General features: G+C 45.7%; 3 protein-coding genes across 3 annotated transcripts; 1 reads left to right on the plus strand and 2 right to left on the minus strand.

Annotated features, from left to right (window-relative positions):
* Positions 1-3125: 3125 nt before the first annotated feature.
* Positions 3126-3440, minus strand: LOC136520296 (uncharacterized). Its single transcript, XM_066513754.1, has one exon. It carries the CDS (start codon positions 3438-3440, stop codon positions 3126-3128), a length of 315 nt encoding a protein of 104 aa, XP_066369851.1.
* A 3803-nt stretch (positions 3441-7243) lies between these two features.
* On the minus strand, positions 7244-8872 carry LOC136520206 (DIBOA-glucoside dioxygenase BX6-like). Its single transcript, XM_066513655.1, has 3 exons — positions 8221-8872; positions 7790-8111; positions 7244-7670 (listed from the first exon to the last, which is right to left on the minus strand). Exons 1-3 carry the CDS (start codon positions 8817-8819, stop codon positions 7404-7406), a joined length of 1188 nt encoding a protein of 395 aa, XP_066369752.1. The 5' UTR covers positions 8820-8872; the 3' UTR covers positions 7244-7403.
* A 171-nt stretch (positions 8873-9043) lies between these two features.
* LOC136520207 (STOREKEEPER protein-like) lies at positions 9044-11886 on the plus strand. The gene is made up of 2 exons (XM_066513656.1): positions 9044-11073; positions 11175-11886. Exon 1 carries the CDS (start codon positions 10112-10114, stop codon positions 11066-11068), a length of 957 nt encoding a protein of 318 aa, XP_066369753.1. The 5' UTR covers positions 9044-10111; the 3' UTR covers positions 11069-11073; positions 11175-11886.
* The last annotated feature ends 1001 nt before the right edge of the window (positions 11887-12887 follow it).

A 12887-nucleotide genomic window follows, 5' to 3' on the forward strand; every position in this document is an offset into this window, starting at 1 on the left:
AAAGGCGCCTTCCGAGACGCTGCTACGCGCACCCTAGCAAGCTCACGTAGTCACTGACTATCCGGGCCCACATGGTCGTGAGGTGGTACACGTGGCCGTAGCACTTTCCTCGGCAGGGGATATTCCTGGTCCGCTGCTGTTTTTCCTTGCGCCGGTTCACGGGTAAGGATGGCAACGGACCGTGGGATATCGCCGCGACGTTCTCTCGACGGCGAAGAATTCATTCTGTGCTCGTCTTCGTTTCCGTTTCCGTTAACTGTCTCGAATATAGATTCTTGCTCATCTCCATACTCGTTAGATATCGATCGGGTAATAATACCCGACAGGTATTACATATCCGATAAACAAGGATACTTGGGATCGTAGCTTTGCAATCGAAGATGTTTCTTCTTCACCCGAGTATAAGTGTCGGAGTCTCGGAGATGTCAAGGAAAAGGAGCGAGATTTCGAGGAAGACGAGCAAAGGTGGCAGAAAGACCAAACTGAGGCAGCGAGGGGCACGAGCGCTCGTGAGGTAGGCGTGTTTGTGCTGTTGGCGGAGATGGTGAGGAAAAATTGAACTAGGGTTTCTAGAACACATAAACTATATATATGATTGTTCAGATTTGGGCCAAAATACCTATGTTGAGCTTCTTTGGATCTAATACTCACATGACAGCTCAAATAGTTAGGTCCCCAACGGGTAACGGGAACAGGTAAACAGAGAACGTTTCCGTATTCGCTATACCCGTCGGGGATAAATTCTTACCTATTTAAATACTTGTGGGTAAAAATATAATTTCATCCCATTTCCTAATAGATCAAATACCCGTCAGGTATTAGGTATCGGGCCTGTTGCCATCTTTAGTCACGGGCCGTGTTGCACAATGCATGACTGATACGTGGTGGTCCCTCACGTCTCTACGTGTCCACGGGTCCACGAGTCAGTTATAATATCGCAAAAAAGGAGAAGAGACACGACGCGTTGTGTATTGGGGGTCATGCGTGGGCCCACCAGGCGCCCGGGCAACACGTACACCCGCTGAAGAGGAAACGGTTGCCACCGCGCTTTCACGTGACGTGATGTGGGTGGGTTGGCGGGTGGACCCGGATCTCCTTCTTCATGGGAGCCGGTGGGAGCCAGGCGCCAGCTGACCGGTTTGCTTGGGCTGAATTTATTTTTTTTTAGGAAATTGCTTGGGCTGAATTGTGATGGACTTATGATCATCTTGGGGCTTGGGCTGCGAATGACAGTTTGGGGCTTTCTAGTAAATTGATTTGGGCTCCAGCCCGTTTGATGATAGACTTGTCCAATCCTCTGGTTGAAAAGAGATCTATTCTTTTAGGCCGGATTTCTCAAAAAAAAATCTTCTTTTTTAACAAAGACGCTCAAAATGAGTGTCTTCACCTCTTTTTGGAAGAGTTGGGGAAATTAATAAAAAATACAATATTTTATTTAGATTTTTTCCATTGTCTTCTTCACTAGTACCTTTCCTCAATTCAGAACGAAGCCTTCTTGAATACCGAAGCCAACGTGCAGCTCTTATGGTGAATCCAATGACAACCCTTAAACATTGGACATACCGTGAGATCCAACATTCATCATCAAAAATAAAACCCCCTTGTAAAATCATTCGTTGGTAGTGTATTGAAGTTTAGTGATGTTTTGTATGAACGAAGAATTAAAGATTATTCCAATGTTGAGTCTTTTAGTAATTGATTTAGCCATTATGTTCGTTTTGCGAGTGAGTACATTCGACTAAAAATAAAGTAGTTCAGATCTTAGACGTGCGCTTAGCGTAAGAGAAGAGAGGAATTTATTTAACATTAGCCTAATCACTCCCACGAGGGAGTCGCCCTTAGGAGTGCTACTATAGCCGGCTGATTAACTCAGCTACAAACTCATTCGCGAGTACATATGACTAAATTCCCACAATGACACAAGCAAGAGCAGCATTTGAAGACTACTATCTTACGAGTGCTTGGAAGTTGTCGATCAAGACTTAAAAGCGATCACAACAACGTGTTTGGAAGATATTTCAAAATAGAACTACAGTTGGATATGGTTAATTTTGACAATTTCCCCCTGCAAAAACTTTCTCTTAGTACATGTTTAGGGAATTATTGAAAGTTTTGAATTATGCCTTTGAATATCAAATAACTAAGCTATAAATGCTTATTATGCTCTAAATCTTATCTTATACTCTTATAAAATAAAATCCTACTAGCTGTTTATTTCAACATGTAAGTTGTCCAACTAAGCAATGCACTGTCATATACAATTAAAATCCACTAAGCAAAATCCCACTAACTATTTATCTCAACATGCAAGCTATGCAACAAGGCAATACACTAATCCACAATTTCTGCAGCAACGCACGAGGTATTCTTCTAGTTCAGTGAATTCTAATGCCACACCACCTCATTATTGTGAGCAAATTGATTTGTTAGATGTCAGATGATAAAATTACTTTTGACTATTGTGGCATATGTAACATCAATAGATCTACGTTTAAATGAATATACACTTAAATTACTCGATCGGCGGATTCAAAAGGGGTGTGTTTTGTTTCTTGGATCTGTATGGATGGGACGGGACCATCTATGGATGAGGCGTGTTTGGTCACTAGGATAAGGAAATCCATGGATAGAGAATATTTCCCCCAGATACTGGATTTCGTGGTCCGAAAAAATCTGATGAACCAGCTTATCCATGTCTTCTAATCTTTATCATTAGTAAATAATTTAAAGATTATTAGTATGTTATATTATTACTTAATAATTATGATGGTAGAATTAGTTCTGATAAGTGATAATATATTGATTAGTGCATGTTTCGTGTGCTAATTAGAATATTAGTGGTGCTAATTAACATATTTTATTTTAATTAGTGATTATCATGACAAAAATAGTATTAGTGTACATTTATTAGTGTCTAATTAGTTGTTATTATTTTTAAATAATAGATATAATTAGTCAGCTAACAAACGCATCCGAGGTGTACACGAGTACACAGGATGTCCAGGCACAGGCACACTGATATGATGAGGGGTGATACCCCGTGATATACTGATAGTACACACATGGAATATTGTAGCGCTAAATTTAGTTGTATTCGTCACATCGCCACGAGATCAATCTGTTTTTCATGGATCTACAACCTTTGACGTCGCGTTGAAGGCCATTTCCATCGCGGTGGTGGCCGCGGACAGCGCGTCGGCCTCCCCGGACCAGCCCACGGCCGCGCCCATCATCACGGCGTCGAGGTGGCCCTCCGCGACCTCCGCGGCCGTCTCGGTGGCGCGGGCCACGGCCTCGTGCTCTGCCTCAGCCGCCGCCCACGACGCGCGCGCCTCGCTCTCGAAGACCGCCAGGATGCCGTCCAGTCTCGCCGGGTCGAAGCCCCGGTCGTCCAGGGCCATGTCGGCGAGCACGGAGAGCTGCTCGAAGAGCGCGTCCATGTGTGGCCACTGGCCAGTGCCCTGTTGCTGTGCTCGTCTTGATGTTCATCGCCCTCCCGCCACTTTATATACGAGGATATGTGCTACGCTTGCGGAATAGGAGATTCGAGCTCGGCGGTTGCGGACTAGCAGTTGCAATTGCATTGCCTTTCGGCGAGTTAGGAACTAAGGATCGTCCTTTTCCGCAAATTTCCAAACGAGGAGAATGTCCAGCTCCGGAGCCTTTCTAGCACCGGTAAAGTATACAGAGATCTTGTTTGACTGCGTGACTGGTGTAATCCGCAGTAACTTGATCAGTTGGAAACAGCGAGCATCTCTAAGAGACTCTTTTATATTTTTTCTGGTTTGCACGAATAGAGATTTTGATAAAAAATATTCTTCAACAGCCTCTTCAATTGGATATCTAAATATAGACATCCTCTGTTCCGGATTTCTCGGTAGTCAAAGATGAAGAGCGAGAATGGCTCTCTAGACTATATAGAAATGCTTACAAAAATATAGAAAACAATTTTTAGTCAAATGACTCTTTAAATGATGATTTAGAGAGTAGATTGTAGAGAGACTCTTGGAGATGCTCTAAGCAACCAGTTACATAGCAAATTGCTCGAGACGGCAGCATTGCATTTTTTTTCTTCATTTGGATGGTCTGTTATAATTACAATATATTTTAAATTAATTTTGTTAGTATTTATTCTGTGATATAAGTAGTCTGTTTTTTTTTGTTACGAGAGATAAAGATGAATTTATTTTCTTTATTTAAAAAGACAGTTATGAACATTCGCAAAGTATGTCAATTACTTTATTATTGTTCCAATTCAATTCGCGTGCTAAGTTTGTTATTCATATCCTTTTCTCACTGAATTCCACTTTTTATTTAAAGAATGGTCGCTGCATTCACACGCACTAGCGCACACAACATGTCTAGTATAAGTACAAAGTATAGCTTGCTCCACAAATTCTCATGTATACGTGCATTGTGGAATCAATGAACCAGTAGTCGCACGTAATAAGATATGAAAATCAATATGTTTTTCATACTTTGTCATAATCTCATCTATTGGAACTTTTTCTTCCCTAGGTCACTCATAAAGTTGTCATATCTGATCCACGATCGATATAATTATGTCATATCAGAAAGAACTATCACTATCTTGCTCCTAAAAGCTAGAAGGTAATTCAGCATCAGAAAATTCGGACCATTTCCAAATCATTCCAGACACTTTTATACTTGTTTTTCTCATGTATGTTTGTATCAAGAACCCTGTCCTTTCTTTTTATTCTTCTTTGTGTCCTTCCTCAACCGGATTGCCCGGTTGGATACACGAGCATATCTTTCCGTGCATTTGGATTGATTTTACCAAGTGCGGAAAGATTGTAAGTTGAGATAAGAAGTTGCTCTTAGGCTATTGTTATATACTCCATAATTACCATGAGACATCCATTTAATGAAATTTGAATGTTTATAATCTCTACATACTATATAAAATTTGATTTTGTTGATTAAGATAAATAGGAACTTTGATGATAATTATGCCCATGATGTTGATGCTAAACACTAGTGCAAAGTCGGGTCGTGACACATTTGGTATAACTCTGCTTCATTGGAGGAGAAGTTTTTTTTTTTTTTTTGCTTTTTTTAGCTTCAGTGGTGGAGCTAAAACTATTTTGGTAAAACGTTTGCCTGGATAACTTCTTCTATATTGACAAGAATGGGTAAGAGTGGACAGATGTTCAATATGCCCCTAACTATCTGACTTATTGTAATAATTGAATTGAATGTTTGCATATGTTCTTTATATTTGAGCGTATATGAAATAAAAAAAATAAAAAAATACAAATTATTGGCAAGCAAACCATTCCCCAAGGGGAGGGTGTCGGACTGTGATCGCCAGGACCTGAAAGTCTCGCTCGCACCACTGTCTAGGCACGAGCCGCCGCGCGATGCCATGCACCGCCTGCAACACCGGTGATGAGGGCACACAATTCTCCCACCGGTGGGCCTTCAACTCATGGGTCACCCCTCACAAGTGCTGCCTACAGTAGAAGTGGAAATTGGGTGGCATCATCTTGTAATATTGCAAGGGTAATACGTACCTTGAACCATAGCCCTAGAAAAGGGAGGAACCGGTTTAAGTTTGTTTTTTCTGCTCCATCCGCTGTCCAAGCCTCGTGAGACCGATTTTCCACAGGTCCACTTGAGAAGTTGTTTCCTTTTTACACGTTTGGTGAAAAAAAACTATGCAGAATTGCTCCTAAAACTGTTGTACAATTTTTTACCGAACATGTCCTTATTATTATTGTGAGATATAGTAGTAGCACAAATTTGAATTGTACACTATTATCTACTAGCATACTTGTTCCATCTGCATTTGATCATTTTTTTCTTATATCTTTTAACCGATCTACCGTTATAGTCTAGATCTATATGATCGATTTGATAAAAAAAGTTTACGATTGAGAGTGGAAGTTATGATTTTTTTTTCAAACTTTACTTAGTGCCAAAGCTCTCGAAAGAGCTCTCGCTTCGAATTTAGCAGGCCCGTATAGGATTTTGTTTTTGTGGCTCTTCAGTGAAACCCAAAATAAGGCCCCTATATGTTGATAAATAAAATAACTAAATTAGGTTCCATTATATAACGACATATAATTTTCAACAATAATAACTACAATAGATATTTAATAACCCTCTCAAATATTCACCGAACCAATAGGCAAGAATGCACGCTATTACCCTAATCAAGAAGTAAGACAAGAATGAAAACTGAAAAGGCATGTTGGTAGAGAAGAAAAAGTGAAAATTAACAAGCAGCATGGAGGACTTGTTGGCCGATTGGTGTCAGCTAGGGAGTGCCGCATCGTCTTGTTGGCCGTCATGGTGCCACTTGTGGTGTTTGTAGCTATGGTCGACGCCAATGCAAAATGAATGGAATTTATCGCGTGAAAGCGAGTAGCTATGGTAGATTATTGGACTTGAGAGTTAGAGCATTGCAATGGAGTCACATAAGCGATCGGTGAACACTTGCATGGTAATCCTTGTGAGCCGCGTCAAGAAACTAAAAAAAACTCTGCTTAGACTAGTTGGGCTTTAAAATAATTATGCTTAATATAATGACCAATTATTGATTAGGGGGTTTTATTTTTTAGAGCCCCCTGTGGTCGCGCCGCTTGGGCTGGCCTTGGGTACCAAACAAACACCACAAAACAGTTCTGAGCAAGGAGCCAATAGCCTATTATCCCTCCTAAAAATAACAGAAATGTTATACAAGACACATGTGTTTTAGCAAAAAGAACACATGTATTTTTTTATATCTATCTCCCTCTCTCTTTCTCACCGGTGACCATCGGCGCCGACGACGGCGACCGGCGAGCTCGCCCGCGCTGGCCATGATAGTGGCGGCAGCGGCGGCGGCGGCGAATCTGTGATTTGTTCTTCCATAGAAAAAAAATTATGATATATGATCTGTGATCTGTGAAGGCCGGAGGTAGAAGAAGGATGGAGGCTGTTGAATCTTAATCCTATGGTGTAAAAAAATTCATGTGTTGAAACTACATAAAATACATGGTTATGTAGTAGACAGACTCAATAACAAAGGAAGTGAGCCATTCTCATCTTATATTAACCAAACATTCATGTGAAATGACTTCACTTTAAAAAGAGAGATGCAACCGCCCCATCTCAAATAGTCCCCAAATCAAAGACATCTGGAGATGCTCAGCGGAAGGATGTCCTAATCCTCGTACCGGTAGTACAACGGACTACATGTAACGATGCAGGTGAGTACTTAATGGTGGTTCTTTTTGGGTCAACTAACTAATCACGATCAAATACCATTTAAGTTTAAATCTTACCTAGCTCAAATTACATTGAATACCATTCTAGTTCATTTAAACAATTTTTTGGATTGACCCAACTAACAACCATACAAAGTAATTATAACTTGCATCACTAACTACGCAGCTGGTCTAGGAGTAATGCTCTTCTGCCCCCAACCGGAAGTGCTCAAGCGGGCGACCGTCGAGACCTTTGCTGTACGAGTACGCGACGAACTCTCTAGCTGTGACGCTCTTGTAGAGCGGGGGATGGCTGCCATCCGTGATGGGTCCATAAAGCCTCGTAGATCTCTTCGTGTCCGCGTTGAAGAAGCACGCCACCGATACCCTGGGCGTGTCCCTGCTCTTGTTCGCCAGGACCCGGTGCTCCACGCTCCTGAACCGGCCGTTGCTGACAAGCTGCACAAATCATGGGGGCAAGGCAGGCGCAACCACAGTCAGCGTCGGGTCACATTACAGGTAACAATTTCCAGTGAAATGGAGATCCAGACGGTGTGGTGTGGAGATCGAGTGGATGCCTGAAGAAAGTCGCCGATGTTGACGATCAGAGCGCCGGGCAGGGGAGGGACGTCCACCCAGCCCCTGCGGTCGAGGAGCACCTGCAGGCCGCCCATGTCCTGCAGGAGGACGGTGACGAAGGTGGCGTCGGCGTGCCTGCTGGTGCCGAGGGTGAGGTGCGGCTCCGGGCACGGCGGGTAGTAGTGGCTCGCCACGTTCAGGCTCTGCGCGCAGCCCATCTGGCGCAGGTGGTCGCTGGCCAGCCCGAGGGACTCCGACAGCAGCTCCAACACCCACAGCGCCAGCTTCGTCGCCGCGTCGCCGTACTCCAGCATCACGTCCCTTTTCGTTCGCTCGTTTTGAAGCACCGATCGATCATGAAGTATTGGGCATGGATAAGAGATTCAACAGTGCATACTCCGGGGATTAGTGTGCGCGTGTGTGTTCATACCTGACAGCCTCGGGGAGCTCCTCAGGCCGCGGCGGGTCCGGCGCCAGCTCGCAGAAGAGGGTGTCGCGCCAGTTGGCGGCCTTCGACTGGAAGAGGTCGTAATTGGAGCTGAACCTCACCTTGCGCGCAGTGTCCCTGGTGTAGAAGCGGCGTTTCACCTCCGCTGGCTGCTCGTTGAACCGCCTCACCCCGGCGAGCACGCCGGCCATGAGCTCCCGCGGCAAGCCATGGTTGGTCACCTGGAAGAACCCCACGGTCTCGGCCGCGCGCTTCATCTGGCTGGCCACCTCTCCTCGCGGTGCGGCCGCGAGGTCGATGACCGGGATGATGATGCCGGCGGCCACGACGTCGGTGGGCGGTGGGGACGAGGTCGCCTCCAGGGACTCCGGGGCGTGGCGGAAGATGGCCGGGATGGCTGTTACGCCGGCGTCGACGAGCCCCTTCACGCCTGCCTTGGTGTCGTCGAACGCTTGCAGCTCGCGCCGCCGGTCGAAGCCGTCGGAGGCCACACTGGCTGCCGGTTCGGTGGCAGACATCGATGGTCTATTTGGTGGGGCTCTGCGCGCGACGGGCGAGATAAGATAATCGGGATCAATCATCCATCTGCAATCGATCTCAATCGTGCTGGGCTAGGTGGTGGCTGGAGGCGGATGCAAGTATCTCACGACTTTGGGATATATTTTTTTCGAATCCGTGTATGGTACAACCGTGTGTTTCAGCGAAAGCTACCGGTTCTTAGCTGACCGTAAAACACGATTGGTAATAGAGGAAAAACAAACTAGCATATGATTACAGTACACATGATTTCCAACAGAGAAGAAACTATGCTTTAAAATAAGCTAGTACACGGTTGTTGGCTGTCTCTAAAAGAATGGATTTTTAAAGAATGTAAACACAGAAAAAAAAATCTATTGTAATTTTTATGCAACAAAAAAGTAAAACAGTACAACCCATTAACTAAAATGACAAAATAGCCCATTAAACAACAGCAGCCCATAAAAAAAACTAAAACCATAAATACTAAAACAGTACAACCCATTAACTAAAATGACAAAATAGCCCATTAAATAACAACAGTCCATAAAAAAAACTAAAACCATAAATATATAGAAATATAGCACATAATCTGGATAAGATAATCGGGATCAATCATCCATCTGCAATCGATCTCAGTCGTGCTGGGCTGGGTGGTGGCTGGAGGCGGATGCAAGTATTTGAGGACTTTTGGGATATTTTTTTCCAGCCCAAAGGCGACGGCAACCACGGTAGGATATTTTCGCGCGGGCAATGCACGGCTCCATTCCCACGGTCACGCAACTCCAGCGCAGGCACCAAGGACCGTGTAGCGAGCCATGGCAACATCAGGTCATCATCGTGGACTTCAGTTCAGAGCAGGCCTGGCCTGCTGCCGGTGTTATCCAACTAGTAGTAGTACAGTTTTGGGGAAAAATTGCAGATGCCGTTAAAATTGCAGGCTGTTGAACAGAGGTGCGTCATCCAAAATTCCAAACTGCGTTCAATCAAACAACGGCCGGCACCAGCGGCAGGGTGCGCCGTGCCGTGCGAGTGATGTCACGCTCGGAGTCGGAGCGCAGGCCTCCGGAACTGGAAGGCGAGCGCGGCAGCGCGGGCGACACGGGGGGCATGCCGACGGAGTCGCGAAACGCACGAAGAAACCGTACCCTTGTCCGACTCGCAGTCCGCAACTCGACACGCGCGCCACGCCGCGTTCCGCTCCCTTGCCGACTCCGGAGTGCAGCCTGCGCCGCTGCCCGCTGCCCACTGAACTCCCCTTCCCCTCTTCCGCCTCGGCTCCCCCATCTCCTTCCGATTTCCCGAGCCCCCGAAATTCGAATCGCCCGCGTCCCGAGCCCTCGCCCGCACGCCGCCGATGCCCTCGAAGCGGCCGTCTCCGCACGCCATGGACGAAGCCGCCTCCGCAGCCGCCGCAGCCGCCGCGCGCCTCCGCCCCTCCACCCCGCGCTCCAAGAAGCGCACCTCCCGCTCCAAGTCCCGCGGCCGCTCCCGGGACCGCCGCCGCTCCCCAAACCCTAACCCTAGCTCCCGCCGCGAGCGCGCCGCGGACCACGGCGGCTCCGCCGCCGCGCCCTCCCGCAAGAGCGACCGCAAGCCCAAGCCGCGCTCCTTCCCGGACTCCGCCACGCTCGCCACGGCCATGGCCTCGGTCGCCGCCGCTGCCGCCGCCGCCTCCGCGGCCCCGGCGGCCGGCGGGGGCCGTGGCAGTGCGGGCGCCGTCCAGAAGCTCTGGACCGAGTCCGACGAGGTCGCGCTGCTCACGGGCGCCGTCGCCTTCAAGGACCGCACCGGCATCGCGCCGCGCCTCCCGGACATGGGCGAACTGTTCGAGTCCATTAGGGACTCCCTCGCGCCGCACCTCGACCAGGCCAAGGTGTACTACAAGCTCAAGCGCCTCAAGAGCAAGTTCCAGCACTCCGTGCCGGGCGAATCCAGCACCGCGCACGAGCACCGGCTGCGCGACCTGGGCGCGGCCCTCTGGGGCGCCGAGCTCGCGCGCCCTGAAGAGAACGCCATCGCGGTGGCTGAGGAGGCCGACGAGGGATTCGTTGGCGGGGATAGGGAGGGGGCCGTGAAGCTTCCTATGGTCAAGGAGGTGCTTGGAGAGTACTGGAGGCTCAACGGGCAGACCATGTCAGGTGTGTCGCTGGAGAAGGGGTTGGCGATGCTTGGGCCACAGGAGGCTAGTGTGGCCGAGGTCAAGTGGAGGCGACAGCTTGAGGCAGATATGCGCATGCAGATGCACCGGCATGATCTGGAAAAGGAGGTCTATGGCCTGCTCATCGATGCCATCAAAGGCCTAGGGCCTTAGCTTGGGTACAGATTTTACCATTCTCTGTGATCTGTGAGAGAGATCGATTTACTTCTGTTGTTTCAATTGCTTGGACTAATTAGGCTGGTTTTTTGCTTATCATCAGTCTACAATTGGATTAAGGTGCCAATGCTGTTAAGCTTACATTGGAAATTGGCATGCTCGGTTGACTATTTAATTGTGGGATTTAGTTATCCAAAATCACCATGCTTGTTTGATTTACTCAAGTCATGAGGTTTGATTGTGTTGACAATTTAGTCTCTTTCCCTTCCTCTAGCCTCAATGGTATAGTAGCCAATTTTCGTTTCAAAGCACACAGAATTATGAAATTTGGCATACTTTTAAGAAGTTAGGCAATGTCATTCGTTTTTTTTTTACATTTACCATGCAATGTTTGTAGCATGATATTTGTTTGAAGGAAAATTAACGGGTTTCTTCTGGAATTTTTCTTTCTTTTGAGTCTTCGGGCTATTGGCTAAATTTTCATTTTCATAGTTACACCTTTCTTATCTTGTCTTTTTTCTTTGCAAGGATTATCTAGTCTTCTTTTGTTTACAAAGTGGAACTGTTTGGTTGTCTTTCTTCCTTTCAGAATCCACAGCTCTAGCTTTCATAGTAAAATAGGCCATATACATATGGCAGGTGTTTGTTTCTGGACCTATTGAGCTCAAGTTTCTGTATCACAATACTAGTGTGTAGAATATGTGTCAATCTTCTAGAGTTCAGCTTGCCATGATAATTGGGTTGCATTTTTTTATTCATCATGAGTTTATCATTGAATAAGTCACAAAGTTATGCTTAAATTTAGCTGGTTGGCATGCTCCCTCATATTTTTTTATTGATTCAAACATCAAGCGATTACATGCCTGTCTGGTTTACACTCGTCGAGTGGAATTGTGTTTTTAGTTTGGTTTCTTTGTCATCCCAGTTCTACCATCTACTGTAAACTAGCTGTTTTATTTCTGTGTGCCCCACAGGATTAGTGCATTTTCACAGCTTTTATGTGGCAGCTTAGATGTTTGAATTAGATGCTACATTTAAAGTGTTTCGTTGCATATTAGCATATTGCATAATTTTGTGTTTCTTTTTTTGAAATGATAGCATGCTTGTTGTGATTATTCTACTTGACATGTAGAATTATCTTTGAGTTTGCTTTATTTCCCTTCCAGTTCTACCCTTGATGGCAAAACCACCATTCTTATCCAGAAAAATTCACTAATTACTATTTTGGCATGGTCTTGGTAGGACAGGTTAGGTATTGGATTGATGACTCTTAAACCAATGTTTTTAACATGATACATTATTCTGTTTACTAATAAAGGTGATACTTCTAGCATAATAAAAAAAGGGCATACCTAGTGCAGAGAGCTCCTGCTCTGTGTGGGGTCTGGGGAAGGGTGTCAGTGGCAAGCCTTACCCTCGCCTGTGCAATGAAAGGTGATACTTCTAGCATAATCAGTTTTTAAAAAATTGCTAGGCGCTAGTTAGGTGATTGGGTGGTGTCTAGCAGGTGGATGCCTAGGTAATCTATATGGATAAGCAGAATATTGAATTTATAATTGGATTTTCAACAAGTTAGCATCCAATCAGCATGAATAACGAAGAATTCCATGAGCTAAATTGGCATAAGTGGCATAATTAATTTCAAGCCAAAGTGTGTGAACTCATTTGTGTATTTTTCCCAATCAAGCATGAACATTTCAAGCCAAAAATCTATTATTGATGCTAAATGTTTATTGTCCGCTTTGTGCATCTTGTGGTTTAGGTCAAGGTCATTGGTAGCATTGTTGTTTTAGTACTCCTGTAAGAGTTGAATCAC

Source organism: Miscanthus floridulus, chromosome 18 (assembly GCF_019320115.1).
Source record: "Miscanthus floridulus cultivar M001 chromosome 18, ASM1932011v1, whole genome shotgun sequence".
Classification (NCBI taxonomy): Eukaryota; Viridiplantae; Streptophyta; class Magnoliopsida; order Poales; family Poaceae; genus Miscanthus; species Miscanthus floridulus.